We start from the raw sequence: 26,101 nt of genomic DNA, 5'->3' as shown, positions 1-26,101 counted from the left end.
AAAAAAAATATTGCCGTTCCCAAACTTTTGAACGTTAGTGTATGTGTATCAGCCTTCATTTACTTTCATTGTATGAAACAGTGAACATTCAGTGTCCTTTTCCGTTCAATGGAAAAAGTAAGTCACATGGGTTTGAAACAACATCAGTGCGAGTGAATGACAAAATTTGGGTGAATGGCTCCTTTAAGCAGCTCTCATGTTGCATATGGGGATCTTCAAGGCATATTCTCAGCCCTTCGCAAATAGACATTGTCTTTACGCACTTGCATAAAAATATCAGTGAACACCAGTTAAGCTTGACTGGAAAACGAACAAAGGCACATCATTTATAATACATCTAACGAAGCATCTGTTTATTGGAACCTATTCAGCTGGCTGAGCAAAACTTGGCCGCGGGAGCCAGAAGTCTCAGTCAGGCCCCAGCCTCAGCCAGAGTGGGTGGATCCTTGACAACCAAGCCTAAGATGACTGACATTTGAAATACCAGGAGGCGGGGCATACAGAATGTGAGGGCGGGACCAGCTGGCAGGGTTTGTTTGTTCAGACTTCCAGAGCGTGTCCAAAGACTGTGGAAGGCTGCTGGCCAGACTGGTGGGGGCTCAATAAAAAAAAATGTGTGCCAGAAAAAGCAAGAAAGCAGAAGAGTATAAATTAAAAAAGGGAGAGGGAAAGGGAGCGGAAGAAAGAGAGTGATAAAAAGCTGCAGAGGATTATGGCAGCAAATGTTTACCTGGTGAACGGGTATTGGTGCGAGAACTTGAGCGTTCCCTAGATTTGTAAGGGTACCGTAATGTCGTGTCCAACAGCTTAAAGCTCTCTTTCAGTGAATGACTCTGATAATACTCCACAAGCTCCTGTAACAAAGAAACATATCTAAAGTTACTTACAGCACTTTGATGTTCCAGATGTTTTCATCTTTATCAACATATTGTGAAACTGCATTTCTAGAAGAAATACCAGTGTTTGCAAGGAAAAAAGTTATAGTTTTAGATGGGTTTAGATTAGGCTGTGGTTCTGTGTAAGTGAAATGCAACATCAGAGCTAAATTAGCCTTACACAGCTGTGCAGCATATGGCTATAGACAGACAAAAACAAAAACAAATGCAAGTTCAATCACAAATTAATATTCACATATTCAAATGACATTACCACTCTTTTTAGATTTTGATTTATACACAAATTCATTACTGTTCAGAAGTTTGGTCAGTAAGGTTTTTAAAATATTTTTTTACAGTCACTTATGCTCACCAAGGCTGCATTTATTAAAATAAAGGTTAAAAAAAAAATTGTGAAATAGCATTAATATTTAAAATAACTGATTCTATTTCAATGTTTTTCAAAATGTAATTTATTTTTATGATAGGAATAATTTTAAAAAAAAGATTTGAATTTACTTTTATGAACCTGTACCTTTGGGTCTAGACATGGTTTCACACTGGAACTGGGGAAGAAGCCAGTCTTTTGGGTTTGGATGAGTTTGCCCTGAGACGAAAATGCAACGATTGAAAGGTAAAGATTAATGAAGTAAGAAAAGCAAGCCCCCAAAACCAAGACATCTGGTTATACTACACAATTAAGTATGACCAGAGTTCAAAGGTAACCTGTTAATGGCATGTAAAAAAAAAAAACTGAAGAAATTTACTGGTCATAAATATCTCTTACCTGTTACGGAACTGTATTTCTGATTCGGTTGTATCTCTAATATAACTTGTGATTGTGATACATCAGAGAGTGACTGCTGTTTATGGATTGCAATTTCAACCATTTAAAACCATGCTATTATTTCTAAAATGGGCCAACTGACCAATTACTCCATTTAATTTACTCACCACAGCTACTTTTACGATCATATGGCACATGGAAAGGGTCCAATTTTGCACCACCGAACAGGTTTTCTATGTAAACATGGTAAATGATCATTTTATAATATCATACCTCCCACCATGATGTGTCTGGATCTCCCTTCAGGAGCTCAATGACTTCGCCTGTCTGAAAGCAGAGAGGCATCTTGCCTGGTGGGGCAGGGGTACCATGGTAATTTCTTATGGCCACCATCTTTGGACCTTAAGAACACATTAGGGAAAAAAGCTTATAACTGTGCAAAGAATAAAGTACATGGACGCTTATAATTCATATTCTTAGAACACACCCACACTCTGCGTTTTCTGCATGCGTTAACTATACACCAGATGGCAGCAGATAGCTGATGTATAATTTCTTTAACGCATGTGCTCTGAATGTGGTTCATTTCAGTTTAACAGCCTGAAGCTGTGTGCAGTATCTAAATTTTTCATATTGACACAACCACATTAGGATCACAGAAGACGGAGACAAAAATCACATTTTATATTTTTACCTGATTGTGGAAGCCCTGGCTCCTGTCAAAGACAGAGGGGAATTTATGATTTAATGCACTTTAAAGTGTAACATAGTTTTTATATAAGCAGATCAGGCATCATTTAAGACATCCCTAAAGTGTTTTTCAAAGTTGACGACAAACTTTAAGATTAAATCAAGAAGTCAAGTATGGTTCAAGTCAATGAGAGAGGATTATTAGTTTATCTGAGAGATGGAAGTTTATTAGTACAGGGCACTAAAAACTCACCGAATCATGAGGACCTGAAATAATAATGAAAGAGAGAGAGCATGGTCAGTGGTTTGACCTCTTTAATTAGGGCAGATGTAATGTACATGTGGTTCTTTGAGAAGCAGCCTTCTGTTAAAGACTCACTTATTTTGCAGATGGTAATGACCTCCAGACACTCCTTATGGGCGCCGGTCCCACAATGTGAACAGTAGTATCCCTGGTAGAAAATACCCCTAAAGAAAGAATGATAGAAGGAGAGTGAGAGACACATGCTGATGATAAATTGTCTGGGTCATAAGGCTACTGTAGGGCAATGACCAATGAAAAATGACAATATAATATGACAATATGTCTTCATTTCCTGAGGTCCTACTGAAGTTCAAATTCATCCAAACAACTAGATTTCGTTATGGTTTTGAATGATGCTTGCCCATGCATAACTCCGCACTATGTTGCTATGGTGTTGTACAGTAAGCAGTTGCCAACGCATAGCTAAGCTAAGCGTTGCTAAGGTGTTTTGGGGTTATTGCTAGCTGGTCCATATCAAAAGAGCCCTCCGCCAAGTCTCTGTTTTTTGCTGTATGTCTATGTTCAGACAATGCTGATGTTTACATGCCTGTTTTGACTCATTTACTAATTTTCACTTAGTCTTTCATATAGTGAACTGTGACATTCTCTATGTAGTGTATAGTGAATGAGTCAGAGATTTAGAACACATCCAGAATTTCCAGTTTTACATCCTCTTGGTCAATGCCGACTCCAAGCTGTTTTCTAAAGAAGACTGTTGGCTTTGCGCTTACACTTAACATCATTATTATAACAGATACATTAGATATTGATAACACTGCCTGAAACAGATTTGATCACTTGATAGTACGGACAGTCAGTCCTAAAGATGGTACTGTATTTGAAAACCAATTGTAATGTGCACAGCATCTAAAGACTATTATATTCTGGTCCTGACTTTAATGCATGCCTATACTTTTTTTTTTGCCATACGTTGATCCAAAATCATGCATTTAATTGCTTACAATTCAACAAGCCACACAATTTCAGGCATCAATAATGTCCACAGCACTAAGGGTGTGCTCATTATTTAGAGGCTTGTTCAGATTCTAGGCATGAGCTACTATAACAGTGATGCTTGGCTTTGGAAGCCAACCTATCATGCATTAATACAACCACAACAATCACCCCATGTGACTCTGTATGTCAGCACAACTCAGCGGCAACATTCAACATCCAAACTAATCCCAGGCCAGTTTGCACACAGATTGAAATGCAGAGCCGTTATAATTAGCAGCCATTGTGCACACTGACCTGTGCTGCAGAGTGGCAAATTTAGGTCAGTGCACTATGATTTCACACGAGTCAATACAGCCAATCAGTGAAGCAGTTCATGTAATAGAGGTCAGACCAGTAGCCTAGTAACATGGAATGAAGCCTGTCTCAGTCTATTGCGCTGCCTCTGTAATTTCGGAGAGAAGTGGCATCTGTGTGTGTGAGCCCTCACCTCAGCAGCATTTTACAGGCTCTGCAGTTGGTGTTCTTTTCAAACGTGTGCATTTGGAAGTTGTGCTGGTTGGCAGTGGCTCTTTCGGGTTTGATGTTTGACCTGTGTGGATTAATAATCAAATCAATGTTATATGGCAATCAAAAACTCAAAGTACTGTGTAATTCTGACAGTGATGCGGTTCTAACATACATGGCCATCTCAAACTGCTCCATCCACTTGCGCTTGGTGTCTTCTGTCTTGCAGAAAAACTGGAAGCCCTGTTTCCCCTGCAGATGGATCAGGTAGAAGCCATAGGACCACTATGGGTGGAGAGAAGATGGTTGATTGAGGAAGGGGAGGTGGACAGAAATAGACAGAATGCAGCAGGATTGAAAATGCATTAGGGGTTTTTCACATAACCATTTACACTGTTTTTTAATTGTTAATTTAGTCTATGTATACGTGTCTTTGGCCTTTCCATTGCATCGCATGCTACAAATACTGCTTTTCAAAAGGCCACATGAATTCACTTGACATGTTTTCTATTGAAACAGGATGGGGCATTTGTCTTGTCCCCACTTTTTGAAAATTGCCAAAAGGTTTTAGCTACGTCATGCTGCCAACAACAATTTACTAAATGCTAGTCTACAGCATTAGTCAGATGATCATTCTCATTTCTAGAAAGCATTTATTTGGATCAAAAAACTTTTTACCCCAAACTTTTCCGTGGTATTGTATATTTGCTAAATGTGAATTTAATTTTGTCAATGCTACACTAACATAGACCCTCAAAGCTAACGGATGTGGACTAAAAGTCACAAAACTCTAATTTGACTTGGACATAGGGTCTTTAGAGGGATAGGTCACCCAAAAATGAAAATTCTCTTTTCAAGTTGTTCCAAACCTGTATGAGTTTCTTTCTTCTGCTGAACACAAAAAAGAGGATATTTTGAAGAATGCAGCCATAGTAAGGACAAAAATTCTATGCAAGTCAATGGCTACTGGCAACATTCTTCAAAATATCTTCTTTTGTGTTCAACAAAAGAAAGAAATTCATACAGGTTTGGATTAGCGTGAGGATGAGTAAATTATGACAATTTTCATTTTTGGGTGAACTAACCCTTTAACATGCCCTGTCAAGTAAAAAAACATGTCACATCTCAGTGGATTCTACAGAACATCTTTGGAAAATCTTAAATCGTCAATTTGTAAACATGATGATTCCATTCTGGCAGTGTAAAGCTGCTGTGGAACTCTTGAGATGACAGAAAACAGATCAGTGAAAGGCACAATCACAGCACCTCAATGCTTAGAGAACATGAGCATTCAGCTTACCATTTTTCCACTCGACTGGTGGGCATGCAAAGAGATTGAAGGCGAGACAGAGAGAGAGACACCCAGTTACACATGCATTCTCATATACATGCAAAAATTCCTGATTGTTAGATTCATGGAGAATGCATTGGCTTCTCTGCATTTACATACACATGCTAGAGCACCGAAGAGAGCAGTGCATCATCTCTGATTGGTTGAAATTATGAGCATCATGCTTTAACACTCAAGGACAAACGTATAATGAACGCAATCCATCTGTGCTGTTCACCAAGCAAACGATCAGATTGTCCCATTTGCCTTTGCACCGTTAACACGCAATACATAAAGATCATTGACTGAATCAATTTGAAAGAAGCAATATAATCAGGTATATTTATTCTGAAACAAGCCCGATGGCTGGCGGATCAAAGGCCTCTCACCTTTTTCATGTCACGGTTATTCATAGGGTCATCGGACATCTTGTAGAGGTGAAGTTCGATGATCTCTTTTAACTCGTAGTTATAGCCTTTCCTCTTGCAAACAATAACAACTTTATCAAATAGGAAGATGTACCTAGGTACAGAAAACAGAAAAAAAGATAACACAATCTGTTTGTAGCAGAAGATGTCAAAGGCCATTTTTTGTTGCATATGAAAACATAATAAATGTGCAGTCGTACCTGTCTTGTTTGGTTCGGTTAACTATAGAGCACACTTTAAGCTCTCCATCTATCTTCGGCCTGCCGTATTCCTCTAACTTCACCTGCTGTGAATGACACAATCACACACACGCAAACACAAACACAGTTAAAACATTTATACTGGCATAAAGGCTTGAGGAATTCTATACATTACTTTGTGACATACATTTAAGTGTCACTTGTCCCTGTATGCAATATGTTTTTACAGGTAAATAATTTACAAAAATTTTACAGGTAAATATAAGTTAAATTTAAATGAGTCAAATGGAATTGCAAAAATATGGATAGTTATAGGGAGTTCATTTTTTGTCTTTATTGTGCATCCCAAGAAAAATTCTGCAAGCAAAACCAATCATTATTTTCCTCAAAGCTTGGTTCCCTTTCATGGGAACTTCGAACTGCGTCCTCTAGGGGTCGCTATGGGGAACGCCTCGTCGTGACCCGTGTCTGAAGCATACATTGAAAAAACACCAACTCGTTGGCCGGCGAGAGCCATGACGTCACTACCGGTGCGACTATAGTATAAATAGGCGCCGGGAGCACACATCATTTGATGACTGTTGGCTGTCTTTTGTGTAATGTTCACTAGCCGAATCACACGTTGGTGGGCGGAGTTCGTGTAAATAGACTCTGCCAACAAGGCGGGCTATTTGCACTTAGTGTAAATAGACACTCCGAAAAAAATCAAGCCATTTCATGTACTCTTGGGGGCCCCCTGGTGGCCACGGGGCCCTAAGCAGCCCCTTAGTTCACTTATGCCTTGGGCCGGCTCTGGGCAAAAATCAAGCTTAAATGGATTAGACTCACTGTTAAAAAAAAAACCTTTTACAACTTAATGCTGCCTTGAAATTTAAGCTTAGTCAAATTGAAATATGAAGTTGGTGAAAACGTCTTAGGTTACTTATGTAACCATGGTTCCCTGAGTAGGGAACGAGACACTGTGTCCTCTAGGTTTCTTGCCATGCTGCGGATGCAAGCTTCAGACGAAGAAGTGAATGATGTGTAGCTCCCGGCGCTTATTTATACTATAGTCGCACCGGTAGTGACGTCATGGCTGTCGCCGGCCAACGAGTTGGTGTTTTTTCAATGTATGCTTCAGACACGGGTCACGACGAGGCGTTCCCCATAGCGACCCCTAGAGGACGCAGTGTCTCGTTCCCTACTCAGGGAACCATGGTTACATAAGTAACCTGAGACGTTTTTCACTAAAAAACTGTCTTGGTTTAAAAGCTTTTTTTCCAAGCACATTAAAGGTTTTGGTTTAGAATTTTTTTGTCTTGCATGTCAGTGTTGTTTTCTGATCATTTGTTTGTGTGAAAAAATAATCAAAAGAGTTCTTTATTGCAAAATATCTCCATACAGCTCCATACTGTTGTTGTATTTTGTTATTGTTTATAACATTTCTGTAATATTTATTTAACATAAATAAGTTTATGTATCAACTGTTTCTTTAAAATGGGAGAAAACAACACTGTATAAACAGAAGATGACTTTATGCAATTTTCTTTGATGCTACTGTCAAATAAAAGGTACATACATACAACTGTACATACATGCAAACTGTATATATAGACTATTATGCTACAGTTGCTGCTATATTAGGAGCTATTAAAGGCAAAGTCCACAGTGAATGTCTTTTGTCCATAAGTGGCATGCCTCATTGGCTCATTGATGTTTAGCCACGGGCGTCATCTGCACCACAGACCCTCACATAAATAAACCAGGGCTGATACACTAACTCCTACATTAGCTACCGGGAGAGGATACACTGATTTCATTCCCTTTTAAACACAATCCTAAATACATCCTGCCAGTGCTCGTGGCCTGGAGGCTTTCAGGATTTATTTTACTGAACAGAAGTGACAGACGGGGGGCAGGTGGAGGTTTGTAAAAAACTAAATGTTTGGGGATAAAGAGGAATTGGCCAGAATGCTGAAATGTGCACATTCTCAGACATCATAAGTCTTTCAATTGACACAGTAGAGGGGACCAACTATATTTTTGCAATCCTCATAGAAGCTTTTCGTGAAGCCACCATGAATTAGTGTCGAGTCAATACCAAAATGCTTAAATACTGATTCCATGTTCTCTGCATTGAAAATTACATAGGTACCTCAACAGAAACAGGTAGGCCACTGAATATGAATGATATCTTTGCTTTATAATTTTACGTACAGGCAAATATCTTTCTAACAAACAGGGACATAATAATTATTAATGACCTTTAAAGTATGACCTCTTTCTGCATTTATCAGATCATGCCAGTGTATCGCACAACTTCATGAACACTTACAAGATTTTCTATTGAGCTCTGAAATTCACTTATTTTCTTCAGGGTTTCATTGTCTCTCTTCACCTCATTGATGTACATTGCCAGGTCCTTCAAAGACAAGACAGACAGACAGACAAAGGCAAAACACTCAGATGAAAAATCCAAGCCACTCATCCCCCAAAATAAAAAGTCCCAGAGATCACTGCACAATAAACATTATGCTAGGCATAATTATAATACAACCCAACTATTGACATCAAATACTCTATTAGGCTATTATGTGTATATGATGGTCATAAAAAGAGTTCAAACCTGCATGGCTTCTAGTGCCTCTTTAAGCTGCTGTCTCTCCGGGCGGTCCATAGAGTGACTTACTAACTCCTGTGGACAGACAACATAATGATAAGTCACGCATACTTAGCCTGACACAAGACTTGTGCCTGTTTATGGTGGTATTTCACTCTAAAAGACATTATTTAAATGGTGTGCATATATGTACACACACACACACACACAAAATAAATTATATATATTTATACCATGTGAAATGCTTGATTGAATGCATGTAATTATAATTCTAAAAAGCATACAATTTTTTATTTTTTAACTGAGGACATCAAATGTGGATGTCCCTAAAAGAAGGAGGTCTAGTTAGATTTAGCAAACTTTTTAAGAACAAGCACACGCCAACTCACACACAGGCTACACAGCAACACTCCCTTGGTTTGAGTGTATGAAATGGGCTGCGGATAATATGATTTAAGCATGGCTGATTTAAACAGTGTCACTGTATCCACCTCCCAATGCTCACTTCCCTCTCCGCTGTATCCTGGCCGTCTGTCACACGTCACAGTCTTTCTCTCCATATACATTATTAATGTGTGTTGTGAATTAATGATGGTTTGTATCATGCAGGGCGTCCTGTTTTATACATGATCTCTATTAGCAGTGGCTGAGCAGAGTGGAGAGCCACATGGGTCTTGTTGGATGAGATAAAGCGATGTGAATGTTTTATAGGGTTTTGGGGTTCGCAAGGTACTGCTGTTCTGCTGCTTTCAAACTTTAAATTGGAATAAATGGAAGTTGAACAGGTTGCTTAATGAGCTCATAGTAATGCTGATGGTGGCTCTCACCTTAAGCAGAAGGTGGTATTTGAGGACCCTCTGCATAGGGACCACCAGGAGATCCTGCAGTTTAAATTTCCCCTCCTGGACCTTCATGGTACACTCCTGTGGAGGAAGATTATTTCAACAGGTCAGCAGTTTTTAAAAGGAAAATCTCAGAACAAATAAAAACAAAGTGGAATTTAAAAAGACATAATTGTTAAAGATGTTAAAGATGACAAGGCTTTCTGGAATGTGACATATTTTGTAAGATGAAAAATTATTAAATAATAAAAGGCAAGACTTGATTTTATCCATTAAGATTTGACTGGATTTATGATATTATTGGTTAGTGATATTTTTCTCCAAATTTGTATTAGTGATTATGAAAACGTTTTTCTTTGGAATAGTGTGTACTATAGAAATCCCTTTCCACCCTAAATAAATACATACATAAACAAAAAATTGTGAATTTATATCTCACAACTTCAGCTTCATAACTGGGTCCCTGTATCTCACAATGTGACTTTATTTCATATTTTAAACACAATTATCTTTTTTCAACTCTGAGATGGAAACAGGCTTTGATTGTTCCTAATCACACACAATAAGACCAGAAACATTTATTAGGTAAATAGTAATATAGTAATTTTTTTAAATCAAAAATTGATTTCATTTTGTCTAAAGTGTATAAACTGTATACTGTATATAAACAGACGTTATCTTTTCCTCCGCACGATTTGTGGTCGTCACTTAATGTGTTAATCTCTTAATTTTTATCCTCCCTGTTCTCAAATGACAAGTAAGCAAGGAGGACAGACTACTCAAATGTCACGCTTGACATTCAGAGTAGTCTGAGGAAGAGGTTCATCATCTCTATGACTATTAGTGACTCCACGTCCCTCCTTATGAAGGATCTCTGACTAATCCACTACAAGAGCCACTCGTCTCTTTCCAAGAGGTTTCATAACCACGCACTGTATGGACTGAACCCGATTACAGAGCCATTCTTGTGTGTGAGATAACAGGACGATAATTATGTGAATTTGTCAACAAGCATGTCTAGAATTTCAGTTGCTGTGATTTCATCTGTAATCTCCTCTAATCCCATGTGGAAATAATGGCTTCTCTCGCCAGTCTTTATTTTTGGAGTCATTAAAGTAAGACACACTGCCGCAGACTGGCAGGCACAAAAACTAGGGATGCACCGAAATGAAAATTCTTGGCCGAAGCCGAACAAAATGAAACACTGGGCCGAAGGCCGAATACCGAACACGGTTTTTCAAGTTTTTCCCCCCATTTTGCCAATTGCCTCTTCTCATCGAAGACATGCGATGCAGTACTTAACAGTCTCTCGCTGTCGGTGCTTGTAATGATTTTTGCGTCTTTCTCGGACAGCTTTAAATGTTTCCACACTGCCGTCATGTTGCTGCATTAGCGTGTGCCTCTATTTGACCGCGTCACGTCACTGTTCGGTACAATTTATTCTGTCTTTTCACTTATTCAGCCTTATAGAGCTTTTCTTGCTATTTTCAGCCGAATAATTTCGGTTGCCGAACATTCGGTGCATCCCTAACAAAAACAGCACTGTAGTCTTTGCATCCTGAGCAGCATTAGTAGAGCAAAATTAGTTCATGCCCCAAAACTGTCAACAGCAGTCTGCTGAGAGGGAACGCTGTGCTGGGGCTGACCACTGGAGCGGTCTCTGGGAGAAAGAGCTGTTAAAAGAGTCTCTTTGAGGCGGTGTCCCTGATGAGAAGTACAGTTTTAGTCAGAGAGTGAGACCTGCATGTTGTTTAGTAGATTTTGAGCATTATTAATTCACTTAAAGAGAAAAAAAATTACATCACCCTCATATTTCAAATGCACACGACTGCCTTAGAACACAAAAGTAAAACCAAATAATGCCCTGATTGCTGTTTTTTTTTTTCTTTACTTCAAAAACAATAAATGTGTCCTCAGCTTTCAAATTTAAAAAACAGAAAACAGAATCATAAAAGTTGCCAATTTGACTCCTCAACTAATCAACTCATTCCAAGTCTTCTCCATGCCACAATATAGCTTTGTGTGAGGAACAGACTGAAACCATGAGAGCAATAATGATGTTCGTTTAATGAACATATTGTTCTTTGAGTCAGATTATTTCAAGGAATTGATCCAGTTCACAAAAACATGCTTGAATTATTATTATTTTTTTTTCAAATTAGATCGATTCAGTTCACATTGACTCATTTTTTTTTTTTTTTTTTATTATTATTTGATTAAAAGAAAGTTAACAAACTGACAATTGTAAAGAGTAATGGCTGCTGAAAATTCATCTTTGCCAGCACAGAAATAGAATGGACAGAAATTACATCATAAATATATTATAATGGAAAACAATTATATTAATTTGTAATAATATTTCACAATATAACTGTTTTAATGTGTTTTCATCAAATAAATGCAGCCTTGGTGAGCATAAGGGACTTCTTTCAACAAAATTTTAAAATATCTTAATTATTTCAAACTGTTGACTGCTCGTGTATATGTACGACACTGCATACCTGAAACATCAATATGCCACCGACACTTTAGGAATGTACAAGAAAAATGTTAAGAGCATACCTCCACTTTACACTTGACATCTTCTCGTGTGGCAATCAGCTCATCCAGTGTCTTCTGAGCGTTCTCCATATGGCTGCAGTACTGGCCGTAGATCAGCAGTCTACAAAAGAAAGATCAAAGATTGATACCAAGACTTTGCAATGACATTCAATACTCAGGCTCAACATATAAAAGGAATAGTTTCATTATATAGAAAACAACAGATGTACTGTAATTTGGGTTTGGTCAGTAACTAAGACAAAAATTACAGAATTTTTATCTTTGGGTTTATTTTCAGTTTTACCTGAATCTTTGAAACCATTAAAAGAAAAAAAAATCTGTGCTACATGTGATGAACAGATAGTTAGTGTTACATAATTTCATTATAGAGCTACATCTGCTGTGCTCTCTTCATCTAATTAATCTGAGTGAAGCATTTTGTGGATTCTGGATTGTGTACAAGTTCATTTGGGCCCCTGAGAACATCAAGACACATTTATTAGATTTCACAATGGACTCCTGATAGTGATCAGCACATTCTGGAAGCAGCTCAAAGTCATCTCGTCTAGATGATGGCCCCATGTGTGGCACAGATTTCTGCCTCTGATTTAAGTAGGACACTGGCACAGTTGGCAAGCTCAAACCCTTGGATGCTCTCAGCTTGCCTGCCTCTTAACTGTGTTCTTGGTTAAGCCAATTTCACTTTATAATATATACTCATTACTTAGTTATCCTTGATCAGAAGAATGAAATTGCCTGCAATCCTATAGAACCCCAAAGAAAAAAGATGAAATCTGGAAGAAAAGTGGTCAGATCAAAGCAAGATACATTTTTATCTAAATCCGAACTGGATTATCCTCTAAGGCAAAATACATCTGGATGAGGTCGAATGAATCAAAGGATGAGGATCAAGTCAAATCCAGCTCATTAAGTGTGGTCTCTGAAGTGTTACAATCTTCTTGATGGTCAGCAATTCAGCCTCCAAGTGTCACCTCTCTACATGTTGACATGCAAGCCACCCGTTAAGATCTGCTACTGTAAGGAGTGCGAAACTAACTGAAACTGTAGTCTTGAGCTGAAAAGGGTGTTCCCCTGCTGCTCTGCTCAATGTCTAGGCCTCTGTGCCCTTGGACTAAGCAGGCCTGATTAAAGGCTAATCTGGAACAAGAGAGGCAGCTTGGTTCCTCATGGAAATAGACTGATGAAGATTAATGGCGGCCCCACTCAATTATGAGCCAAAACGCACATTCAACAGCATATTGAAAATGCGGGAGCAGGTGTCGGGAATTAGCTGTAATAACAGATGTCACAGGCATAATTGAACATGAAGGTCTTCTTTACAAGGCAATTTCCACATTAAATGTTTCAGGTGCCTCGTAAAATGGACTGCGAGGGAGAGGGTGCTTTATGTAGGACACTTGAAACAATGCAAGAATAATGGAACGAGAATCTTCACATAAGTGTCTTTATACGGCTTTAAAAGGTATTATATGCATCAAACTTTTACATTTTAAATTACATTGTAAAAAATGTCATATTGTTTTACTTTTTGTTTAACTTTTTACTAATTAAAAAAAATCTTTAAAAAAGCTGCCATAACAAAAGTATTTTAAAACAGAAAATAGTAAATTGTAATAATGTTCTACAATATTACTGTTTTTACTAGGGATGCAACAAATCACAAAAATGTTTTGGATGACCAAAAAAAAGGTACTTCTAACAGCAGTATTCAGATACAGAAACTGTAATGTACAATAACACTGCATAGCCCTCACTGTATAAATTAAATATGAATCTTTGTTAAATCTACAACAGTTCTTCAATCAGGAGCAGTGAATGATTTTCTCTCTGTCTTAACATTAATGACAGACAGCAGCAGGTTATTAGGCTGCTGTCACTTTTAGACTGAGTGCACTAATTCAATATCGTGACACACATCTATTTTTTTTCCTCAGTTGTGCATGTTCACTTAAGACATAACTGATTACACTTACAAGGATACTCGGAGAGACGGGCATTTTGATATAATTTTGTGTGTATCTGTCCATTCAAGTGCAAGAAGATGTGAAAGAGAACTCAACTGGGTGTTTGTATGCTGTATGAGATGAGGCCCTCTGTGTGTGCTTTGAGTGTGTGAGAAGAAAACAGAGCACAAATACCAAATCGAGCTTTCATTTGCGCCTACCTGCACTCTTAAAAATAAAGGTGCTTCAAAAGGTTCTTCAAGCGATGCCATAGAAGAACCATTTTTGGTTCCACAAAGAACCATTCAGTCAAAAATTCTTTAAAGAACCATCTCTTTCTTACCTTTTTATAATCTGAAGAACCTTCTTTTGCCACAAAGAACCTTTTGTGAACCATTTAGACAAAAAGGTTCTTCTATGGCATCGCAAAGCACCTTTATTTTTAAGAGTGTGTACTTGAAAGGTTTATGGATAGCTATGATTTTTCCCTTCCATCTCCGTTATCCATTCATGGTGCTCAAACAGATGTTCTTTCATGCGTGCACTCAGACCATGCTTTGTCCATCTGTGCTAAGCATCTAATGGTAGTAAATTGGCTAGCATCACATTAACAATGAAAAAAAAACTTACAAGCACTAGAAATAATGTTGTGAAGTGTGGTGTACACATCCATTGAACAGATTTGATTAGGAAGGCTGCAAATGCTCTTTCATTCAGGGTTGTACTCAAGACATACATTAGTGTGCAACGGAGATCACTCTTTAATGACCCATTAATTATGTGTGTTTAAATGCAACCGGAGTAGAAGTGAAACATGTTAACAACCAGAAGCAACACACATTAAGCAGTGCAGCCTCAAGGAATGTGCTCTTTATGAAGACAATTCTGTTGACTGATCCAGCTTGGAGTGCTAAACACTTGGCCTCCACCTCCCCAAAGGCATCAGAGTTGTAAGAGAAAGGTGTTGAAATGAAAAGAAATGTTGCAATGTGTGTTGCCACTGTCTCGTTGGCTTTATGATGCCAGCCAACCTTAGACATGCAACATCTTGACAACTGCAATGGCAAAACAGTCAAGGCTATTCAGGCTCTTCTCTAAAAGTTCATCCTGGTTTCCTCCTCTTTTGGCACTTCAGACTATGAGGGTGGGATGTGATCGAGAAGAAAAGAGAGAGAGAAAAAGCCCTGGGTTTCTTAAGTGTGAATATTCCCCAGGGTGAAAGCCTGTGCCATTGCCGTGTAAACACATGCTCTTTGAATTCAACTCTCTTCCGGTGCAATCACCCGCCGCACCAACTTTCTCATTATGGCAAAGCTGTCATGCATGCTATTTCACAGAAAATACAATTTGGTATAGACACTCTCCTTCCAGCTTCTATCTGTCCACTGGAAAAGACCCAGGCCAGCGAGGAAAACGCAAAGCAAAGTGGAAGTGACAGGTCGGTGAGAGAAGTAATAGTCTCTGACATGAGGCATTGAAGACCCCTCACCTTCACTCTAACACAGACCGCACGAAGTGAATAGTGGCTCAATCTTAACGCAAACCAACTAATAATGTTCCTCAGCAACTCTGAGCTCAATCCGGCAGTATTACATAAATTAGTTTGTAAATAACACTCCAAAAAAAATCCCATTTGAGACTTTAACGACCTCTGTGACCATTTAAAAGCTGTGATTTGCTTTGCATTCTCGAGGTGGCATCTTAGAAAGCAGCTTGATAATTTTTTTAAAAAATAAGATGGTATTTTCACTATTCAATATGCCCTTCACAGTGTCAACAGCTTCTGAAAAGCTTCTCAATTATTTCATTCTATGGAACGCAGCGCTGCAAAAGGTCACAGGGACTTACAAGTGGAGATAACAAAATTAATTAAAGGCAGCTGGGCTTTTGGAGCAATGGATGGAGGTGTGGAAGATAGCAGCCGCACAACGGCCAAATCCCTTGGCCATTTCTCTCTTTGTTGAAAGGAAAGGGAGAGGGACTGTGCATCCCATAATGAAAAACAGAAACATGCCAATCAGATGAAAAATTGCAAAGGCGAATGACGCAGCCCTGCTTTAATGAAATGAATAATTTGCCAAAAATACGTTATTTAATGCTTAATGTCACCAAATGTAAATATATCCTGTCAGATATCATTGTGAGGCAAAAACTTTTATAAAAGCCACACTCTCTCTCTTGCACAAATATTTTTTTTATTTTTCTTATTAGACTGCCATTTCCTGCAAAGTGTCAACCATATTTTGAGACTGAGAATTAGCTAATTCAAAGAGAACTGAGAGTAAGTGAGCAGGAGATAAAATTATTGATGGTGATGCGCAATATAGACAGGCAAAGAGGTGAGGAGAGTAAGAAATAAAATCAAGCAGAAAGAAAGAATGTCCAGTGATAAGACATAGAGAAATGGCCATGTGTGTCAGAACAGGGCCGCACCACTGTAATGTCGTGCCAAAGTGCATGTTAGTGCGAGCACCCACGGAAGACTGGCTCAATGAGGTGACAGGCTCAGAATTACATAAACAAAAGAGTGCGGGCGAGAGAGGCGGTGCTGTCACGCCGACTCTGCGTGATGCTGCCCGCTGGGCTCGAGGAAAGCCTTGTAATGGGCCAATTACCTATGCAAACTGACAAATGGAAACAATAGGGCTGTCTCTTCAATCTCTATTCTTTTCCGTGCTTTTTTTTGGAAGCCATCAATCCCTGTCACCAACTTAAACAACTGTAAATAGCATATAAACATTCTGAGTGGGTTTGCTTCAGTTAATGGGAGTTTAAAGAAAACATTTAGATCTTACAGAACATTTTGAGAGAGATTTTCGTCAGAGCGTGCAGTCATTACTGAAAACGAACCTGTGATTATCATTACCTACATCACAGTAATGTAGAGATCAGCCTCTCCCTGTGAGAATGCAAATGCTCCCCGCAGCTGCTGTATTCAATGAATCTGATGCAGAACAAAGTCTCAGTTCCTCTCGCAAGAGCCTATACTGTAATTCTCATTGGGAAAAGTCATTTACCCACCCGAGAGATAAGATATCTATGGAAGCACTCAAGCGGAGGTTAAATTAGATGTCTACAGCAGAGAGGAAGATAAAAGAGAAACAAAGTCTTTAATGTGCATTAGAACAAGTGGCTTCTATAAAGGGCATTCTGAGGACTTTAAAGTCAACACGAAATCAACACTAAGTATCTTGCACATTAAAGCAATGCAAGTTATTGATATAAAAGCAAATAATGACAGATTTGACTATTAGAAAAACTGAAAATTAGAAACAAACCACACTTAGTACCCTTAAAGCAATAGCTGAGCCAAACATTAAAATGTTCTCATCATTTACATTACTCAAATCACCCTTATATCATTCCAAACATGTTTGCATCATCTCATTTTTTTCTGAGGAACACAAATACTTTTTTTTGGAACACATATTTTGAATTATGTCTCATACAAGATGCTCACCACATGATGATGAATAAAAGATGACAGAATTTTAATTTTTAAGTGAACAATAGTTCAAATACAAGGACATTTTGGAAGCTTGCTGTCTGCCACATGATGCTGAACTAAGCCAGCTAGCTGCCAATGATGATCATTAAAGTTGATTTATTCATTTTGTGCTAATCCCATTAATATTTAGAGTTTACTATCTTTACTTTCATCCCATGTCCACTTCAAATCATAGATATACACTAATATCAGACTTGAATTACATCTGATGCAAGTCTAAAATCATTTTTGTGATATTAAAAAGCTCAAAAATGTCCACTGAAGTAAAGTTGCTCCAAGTCTAGAACATTGACTTCCTCAAAATCTGCAAGTATAACAAAGACGATTTTTATAACCCTGGTGTCTGATAACACTGCGCCCCTGGAGATCATGATCCAAGAATTGCAGCAACGTTAATTCCTAAGATATTACTGCAAGGTCATCTGGCTGCTTAATAAACCAGAACACTAGACCAAAGTTCTCATCTCTGAGGACGCATACACTCTAATTGCAGTGAGGTCATAATTTTGTGTTACACCTACTTGGTTTTATTAAGTAGGTCCCAGTTGGGATAAAAAACAGCAATTGTGCTGAGCACAGCAAGAGCAGAACTCTTACACAGAAATATGGATTTAGAGAGTCTCAGTAATGCCTGATAACACAGAGTTTAATGCAGTGTAGCATTACTAGAATAAGCTGACTGTTACAGGGCCTGTCACTTAGTCAGGCCTCAGTGTTTCTCAATCCAAAGGGAACTGCAGGGAAATTGCACATTACTGAGCTGAATCAGCAGCGGTCCCAGACCAGTGACCTGGAATACACCGGGTACAGCCGCTCTCATTCTAACTTCAGAGAGAATATGACTGACTCCTCTGCATCTTAATATTGTCCGCTGTGTAAATAAGAGTGCAGTATTAAAGGCATACACAAAAGAAGATATTTTGAAAAGTGTCTCAATTATTTTTTTCTTCAGTAAAAGTCAGTGGGGTTCAATGGTGTGTAAATGACATAATTTTCATTTTTGTGTAAACTATTACTTTAAGGTCATGCTCTTTTATGATAGTTTTTAGAAAGACAAATGTAAAAAATGACCTGTAAAAAGAAAGAGACTGTATGGCAGCTGGCTAAATCCTTTGGTAGATGAAACGGTGTTATGATTTTACTAGAGCCCCTGGGTATCTGTCATCCATTGTGGATAAAGTAGCTAAAACATTCTCTATTATCTGGTTATTGATTTTTGATACAGCAGCTACAGGAGACAGAAAAGAGCACTCAAAACAGGAAGCGTTCAGCTCTAAAGTAGCAGACTCTCGCAGACAGGTCTATTTTCTTTCTAAGCCCTCTGGGTTGTGGGCTCTGACGAGGATTTATTTTAAAATAGCTGGGCTGCTGCAGTCAGGCCCTGCTGGTGTGATGGATTTTCTTAGGGTGGGCGACAACAGCAAGAATTTGCCTCCTTCACTTGAGGTCATTTCAGCTCAACAGAAGCTTAAGGTGTTGACAAAAGGGAGAGATGTTATAACAGTACTGACAGTGATAAACCAAAATACTCCATCAAGGTACTGACCTCTCCTTGAAGTCCAGAAAGATCTTTCCCAAGCCATTGCCCCCGCTCACCATGGTCAGGTCAATGGCCCTCAACAGAGCAAAATGGACCTTGATGATGTCCTGTATAAGAATTGCCAAGAATTGTCAGCCCAGCATTATTTATCCATTTGTTGTACCATACTTTTGCCCTATCAGAATGATTAATTTGCTGTCAGACACAAGCTTTTGCCCATCTGTCTGCGTTGCCAAAATGTAAACGTTTAAATTGTTTTAAGACATGTATATCTTAACACATATCTTTAAAAAAAATGAAACTCACTTTTTTTTTTAAAGGCAACACGTACATAATAATCAGTAAAGTCAACATTTAAGTTACTACAAAATACTACAAAAATATGGTAAATGTATACAGTAAATGATCACTCACCTCTAAATTCACAAATATGGCCTCCATATCCTGCTGTGTTAACACTTGCTTTAGGGGGATCATATAATTCTAAAAAGACAAGAAAATCCCATAAATGTCCTATAATATTTAGCAGAAAAATCAGAACTGAATTCCAGAAATGGCACATGTAAGTAAATTCATTTATTAAATTTACTCAAAGTCAAAGTATACAATCAAACACAGGTAATAAGACTGCTTACACCTTGTTGTGGTTTGGTAATTGTCTTTGACAAACAAAAGTCAAATACTATTTGTCTAGCATGGCTGCGGGCAGGCTGTTTAAAGATAATAAACCCAGAGAAATCCTGGCAAATGCATCTATTTGTTTCAGTTGCAAAGCAGAAAGGGATTTCAGAGCAACACTGACACGTTTGGCTTAATTAGGAAGAAATGAATCAAGTGATAATCAGTAAACAAAGCCTCTGTCTGGAATATGAAATCTGCATGACCTCTCACTGTTTTGAGAGGGATTCATCACCTCTAATAACAGTACACTGGCTTATTTTGTCACGCTTCAAATTCTGTGTGTACTGTAGTATGTGACAGCACAATTGGAAACAGGGCAGAAGAAAACATCACACATTCAAGTTTGTACGATTTGTACATACAAGCATGAGTGCATGCAATAGCTCCAGGGTGAGATTCAATCTCGTACCAACTGTACTGATTTACAAAATGGACACGATTTCTCACTTTGTGGACAGTGCATGGCATTTCTGCCCTGTCTGTAGGCAAAGGAAGTACTTTTTTGCTGTAGGCAAAGGAGTTCATTTTTATTCCATCTCTGCAAGACAGACTTTTCAGGATAGGAGATGGACTAAAAATGAACTCCCAAAACTTACTACCAGATTCTGGAAGATAAATTCTTAAAAGAGTGGTACAAGAGGATATGATGCTGGTCCTTCAAGAGTTACTCTCAACTTATCTGTCATAAAGCATATAAAAAATTAAAAAATCAGTCTTCATGTATTTCACAACACTTCAGGATGGTATCCTTATTAAGAGAGGATAATTTTTTTTAGGATTTTTTACCCAAGAAAAGTCTCTGAGAACCTGAGAACTTCTGGAGACTCCAGCTAGGTTGCCCATTGCTCATTGTGCTGGAGACTAAATGGTTCCCAATTGTTTCACACCTAATTCTTCACCTTAATTCTTCATTCCTTTGCAGTTAACATGCATCTTTTCTTCTCCACTGTTTTTTTTCTGACCCAATAAGCATTTCACTGTCCAATGGTCATGCCTTAACGTTGCAAATTCTAGTATTGCATTAGTATTACATCTCTCTCATGGGCATTTAATCATTTTTTACTTTCAGTCTGAGTTAAATCTCTTTTTTGGCTCATTTTATCTGTAAAAGAAAACCTGCTTAATAATTATGCGATTTATAATATGAGTTTTTGGTAACACTTTATTTCGATAGTCCACTTTAGACATTCTATTAACAGTAAGTAACTTTGCAACTACATGTCAACTAGCAGTTAGTAGAGTATTAGTAGACGGTCTGCTTTATATCTTCTAACACTTTCTTTGTCAACATTCTACTAACCCTAAACCTACCCTAACAGTCTACTCTGAGAGTTAGTAGACATGTAGTTGCAAATTAATGAGAATTAGTTGACATGTAGTTGACATGTAGTTACAAAGTTACTTATAGTTAATAGAATGTCTAAAGTGGACTATCGAAATACAGTGTAACCGAGTTTTTTTTACTTCCAGCCTTCATTTACAATTATATATCAATTATAAATGATTAAATACAAAATTAATAGTAGTTATTAAGATTAATGTGGTTTGGAATTGGTAAAATGTGCTTGGAAAAAAAATATCAGAATATCAACTTGCCTAATAATTATGCACGCACTGTATTATGAAAGTAAATGGAAAGTTCAGTTTAATTTTCAAGTTGACTTTAAGGTATTAGAATAATTCAACAAGCCACTTAAGAACACTTGTCACCTAGAGCTCAGTTTTCATCTTTTGTCCTCTCCCTCCATCTATTTTGAGTTACCGCACTATCCGCAGAGAACCCTATCAAGACCTTGACCCAATTCCAGGCCTTCATTTCCACTCTCTCCAGCTCTAAATCTTTCTATGCTCTCCACTCACCTTCTCAATGTCCTCCAGTGTCTTGTAGTACTTTGCCTCTGTCTCCTGAATCTCCACCAAGCAGCAGTTTCTCTTATCATCTTCCGTCATGCCCATTTTCTGTTATGGGAAGAAGAAAAAGACACACAAACCATGTTGGTATCGTTCTGCAGAATGCCAGCTCAGCACCTTTAAACACCTGTACAAGGTACCGAACTGTAATTTAAGGGAATTCAGGTCACAATCAGGATGGCCAAAGCACACTACAGTAAAAGACAGAGGTGGACAGTGAGTATTTCACAACAAAACCTCAAGGGCAACGTTGACAAGGACTGTAGGTTAAAACGCTGAGGTTCAAGCAAGAATTCAGTCTTTCATTCATTCAAAACAACATCCATGTCCAAGTCTAAAGCACAATGAACAACTGTAGGGAAGCCATAAATGTGGTTTTGATGAGGGTTGAGTAACTAAATGAGGTCAATTCACAAAACAATAACAACAGAAAATGATCTAATAGAACATGATGCATTTGATTAAGAGTAATCACTGGCTCTTGGTGTAATGCGAGCGGGTTTGCAAGCTTGTTTAAGAAAGTGGCGATAACGCTGGAGCCGGGGGAAGGTGCACGCCAGCTGAAGGCGAGAGCTGCAATGAACATCACAACACACAATTAAACATCTGGGCCTGGCGGTGCACAAGGCCAAAGCAAACCTGCCCACATCCAGAGAAATTCAAGATCACAAACAATTGTTTCGTTAGAGAGCAAGATGGACAAAAAAAGAGGGAAAAAATCCTTCCAAAGGTCCGCCTAGCAACACTGAAAGCAGCCAGGATTGGGAAAGGCAAATACATCTGTGACTTTCACTGAATAATGGGGCACTGTGAAACTCCAGTGGCTATTGTGGTAAATCTGGAAATTGTCTGACGTATAGAAGATCAAGAAGATATAATATGCGAAACAACAGCAGTTTAGAAACACCTCTGTCTTGGTCTCTGACATGTTTCTTTCTCTCCCTCATTTGAGTGGCTGTATTTGTCCCACTGAGAATCTAATGTGCCCTTGTTGTAGCATCTGTCTGATGATACAGATTGTGCGTGTGTGTATCTCTATGAAGGCGGGATCCAACCATTTTCTCAGTCTGCAGGAGGGATTTCCTCCCTTGTGGGTTAAAAATAACTTAACATTAGCTCACTCGGTGTGACAGCACACACTTTAAACTCAGACGGACATTAGCACAGAGTCAGCCTCCCCTCCTTTCTCATTTCTAGCAAAAGGAAGACGCTCCTGCCATAAAATAACTGCTAGCATTTTTATTTATTTTGCACAGTGGATTTAAATATGATGAAAAAATATGATGTAACTTAATGGATAATAAATGCAGTACATCCCAAATATTAAAAAGTATAAAATACCCCAAATATTAAAAATAATTGTTCATCAAAAAATAAAGTCTGATGTTGTTTTCTCACCCTCATGCCTTTCTTTCATCCGTGGAACACAAAGGCAGATGTTTTGCAGAATGTTCACACTGCTGCTTTCCATAAAATTAACATATAAAGAGATCTAATAGACCTAATCAAACATTAAGCATAATCATTTGTTTTTGGTGTAATGCTAGTGAGTTTTCAAACTTGTTTTAGAAAGCAGAGACCACATGCTGTAAAGCTCCAAAAAGTTATAAGCATATTGCAAGTTTATTTTCATAAACAATGTTGAATTAACTGAATTATTGGTATATGGGAGTCGAAACATTTGTACACATGCTCTACAGTTGGTGTACACATAAGAACATTTTCATGTCAGCTTCTGCTTTCATAAATGCAGATTTGTTCCTCACTTTTCATGTAGGATAGAATCGATGGTATTCAGGATCAAATCCGATCAAATGTGCATTTTAGAAATGGGACCCCATGTTTCTGCATATGCAAACTGGTCTGTCCTGATAACTTACAAAACATATGCAAAACAATGGTCTGGCGTGAAATATCTTCAATTGGCAAGTTTAAAAATGAACATGCACAAATAAGATTTTAGGTGTTATCAAGGTCTTTTAGGTCCCTGGTCATCATGTGCTTTCACTGCACGGAAAATAGCAGCGTAAACATTTATTAAAACATCTGAGGGTAAAATATTCATTGATAAAATATTGTATATATTTATCTATTTTTGGGTCACCTATTCCTTTAATAAATAAAATTGTGGAAATTCAATGAACTGTCAATAAGAGTGAGACTCTAGACCCGCTCAGCAAGTTCTTCATATATGCATAAAGGGTTCGAGGGCTTGTGTCGACACACATTTTAAGGAAAGGAAAGAGGACCACTGAAGGAGCATAAGAGAATCATGTGCGGTTCAGCGTGACACTTACCTGCATGTATCTTATCTGCAGCATTAAGGAGGCAAAGCAGCAAATGTGAGCAGAGCAAGTGAACTCACGCACAGCCGAGGGAAAATGAAAGGAAAAAAAATCCATCTATATCCTCTCTCACACACGCACCAATGAGCGTTGTCCGTATGGTGTCTCACTCACCATGGGCTGTCTAACCTCCACCTTGATGATGTCCTCGTAGATGTCGTCCCCATCGTCCTCGCAGGGGACGCAGTCATATATGTCATCCTCTCCCACATCATGCTCACTGTGCAAGAAAAAGAAAATAATTTTCTGTGACTGGAAGTACACTACTGTTCAAAAGTTTGAGCTCAGTAAGTTTTTATTTTTTATTATTATTATTATTATATATTTTTTATGCGATTAAATGATTAGTCAAAGACACACTGTAAGGACAAACTAAATTTATCAAAACTGACCATAAAGACATTTATAATATTACATGCATGAATAATGTTACAGCTTTGCCATTATGGAAATAAAACACCATTATATAAATGTACACCATTATTTTAACTTGTAATAATATTTCACAATATTACAGTTTAATATATTATATTGTGAAAAATATTACAGTTTTTCACATAAAACAGTCTTATTTGCAAAGTACCAGGTCTGCAGTCACCTTTTTGTCATCATTTGATGCAAAACACTGAGACAAAATATAGCAATAAAATATCCAGCACTATGCGTCAAAAATGGAGAGCAACCGACAAAATGTCCAAAGACAAAATCAGATTAATATGAAAAAGATCATATTGATTTATCACTTCGCTCCTGGTTAGGACAGTTTGCAAAGTATCGACTGAGACAGCATTATGAAATACCTGGGACATAGTCAGCATCCTCATATACAGTTTGCGGCCATGATTAGCTTGTGTATGTGTTTACAAGACACTGAAAGAGCCCTGAAACCGCAGCGATGCCATTCATCATTGCACACTCTGCCGTTGTTCTCTCAGGGGAGAAAAGTAAAGAGCGAAATAAAGCGGGTTGCCATCACAGAAGGTGTCCTGGTCCCAGCTGTGTCTCACAGCAACAATCAAATCAGTCATCCATCCCTCCCTAAAAGAAGACCTCACTATCTCAAACACACACACACCAGACAGCTTTGCAACCAGACAGCAACAAGTTCCTTCCTCACTTCTGCTGATGTGTCCAATTGCAGGCTAAAACAAGTGTGAAAAGCTAATTCGGCTTGAATCAAACGTCTGCCCAGGAGATTAGCTCACTGCCTCATCGGCTCATGGAGAACAGACATACAAACGCATCGTTCCATCCTTCTTTCAGCCCTCCCTTCCAAAACAAGTGATGATAAACTAAACATTTGCTTTATATTTGCATATACATCTAGCAGATAGGGCTGGACGATTTTCCCGATTTTTTTCGATTAATTCGAATTTATTGTTTTGCCACGATTTTATTTTTTAGAAATCAAGGAATCGCGATTTTGAATAGAAATATTACCAAATGTTAGAATTAGACACTTTGACAATATGCCGGTGATAACAGTAAAGAGAAACTAATGATCCAACCGCATGTCGGCGCACGTGATTATCCGCTCACGTGTGATGCGCTCTGTGAAGGACCATTAATATAGGCTAAGCGCCATTCACACAGAATGCGCTCTTGTGTTGGCAAAGATGCGACACGGGCAGTGGAATAGGTAAAACATGCAAGAAGATGGGAGTGAACTTCTTTTAACTTGAGCGCAGTGTTTTTAAAAAGGCATTTCACGCATGAGACACTGCAAGAGACGCGAGCGCAAAAGTCAAACACATCCATGTTTACACAGAAAAAACAATGGAAAAGCAGCGCAATCGAATAAAAAACCTGTAAAGAACTACTACTGTATATCTGATATTTCATGTTTGCATCATGGTGACAGGCTGAAAGCTGCTGTTGTTTTTACAGACCATTTATAGTTAATGATAGTCAACTGGTGTTATACCTTCAGTCATTTTGAATTTGAATTACCGTGACTTTTGAAAATTTTTAAAAGCATTTTCCTCGTATTATTTCTGAACACATAATATGTATAAGACAAGTTTGTACAATATGTACTTGTAGTTTATGCATCTTTTCTGCAAAGATATTTAACAAGTGATTTGTTTAACATTTA

The 26,101-nt window shown here is 38.1% G+C and overlaps 1 protein-coding gene across 1 annotated transcript in view; it reads right to left on the bottom strand.

Moving 5' to 3' along the window:
- Positions 1–1,371: 1,371 nt before the first annotated feature.
- The window catches only part of LOC107708338 (guanine nucleotide exchange factor VAV2-like), a 228,774-nt gene continuing 204,044 nt past the window's right edge, over positions 1,372–26,101 (bottom strand). The window contains exons 5-23 of the mRNA XM_016512531.1: positions 24,121–24,226; positions 23,959–23,973; positions 21,611–21,709; positions 19,484–19,552; positions 19,076–19,176; positions 12,079–12,178; positions 9,502–9,597; positions 8,681–8,749; positions 8,390–8,476; positions 6,076–6,161; positions 5,837–5,969; positions 5,418–5,432; positions 4,293–4,402; positions 4,101–4,202; positions 2,732–2,820; positions 2,606–2,619; positions 2,357–2,378; positions 1,936–2,063; positions 1,372–1,482 (exon numbers count right to left, since the gene is read on the bottom strand). Of these exons, the coding sequence (XP_016368017.1) occupies positions 1,372–1,482; positions 1,936–2,063; positions 2,357–2,378; positions 2,606–2,619; positions 2,732–2,820; positions 4,101–4,202; positions 4,293–4,402; positions 5,418–5,432; positions 5,837–5,969; positions 6,076–6,161; positions 8,390–8,476; positions 8,681–8,749; positions 9,502–9,597; positions 12,079–12,178; positions 19,076–19,176; positions 19,484–19,552; positions 21,611–21,709; positions 23,959–23,973; positions 24,121–24,226 (1,552 nt within the window). The remainder of the gene's footprint in view (positions 1,483–1,935; positions 2,064–2,356; positions 2,379–2,605; positions 2,620–2,731; positions 2,821–4,100; positions 4,203–4,292; positions 4,403–5,417; positions 5,433–5,836; positions 5,970–6,075; positions 6,162–8,389; positions 8,477–8,680; positions 8,750–9,501; positions 9,598–12,078; positions 12,179–19,075; positions 19,177–19,483; positions 19,553–21,610; positions 21,710–23,958; positions 23,974–24,120; positions 24,227–26,101) is intronic.

The sequence above is a fragment of the Sinocyclocheilus rhinocerous genome, unplaced genomic scaffold (genome assembly GCF_001515625.1).
Source record: "Sinocyclocheilus rhinocerous isolate Xijiao unplaced genomic scaffold, SAMN03320098_v1.1 scaffold1136, whole genome shotgun sequence".
NCBI lineage: Eukaryota > Metazoa > Chordata > Actinopteri > Cypriniformes > Cyprinidae > Sinocyclocheilus > Sinocyclocheilus rhinocerous.
The sequence above is the reverse complement of the archived record's forward strand: the minus strand, read 5'-3'. Positions and strand labels throughout refer to the sequence as shown.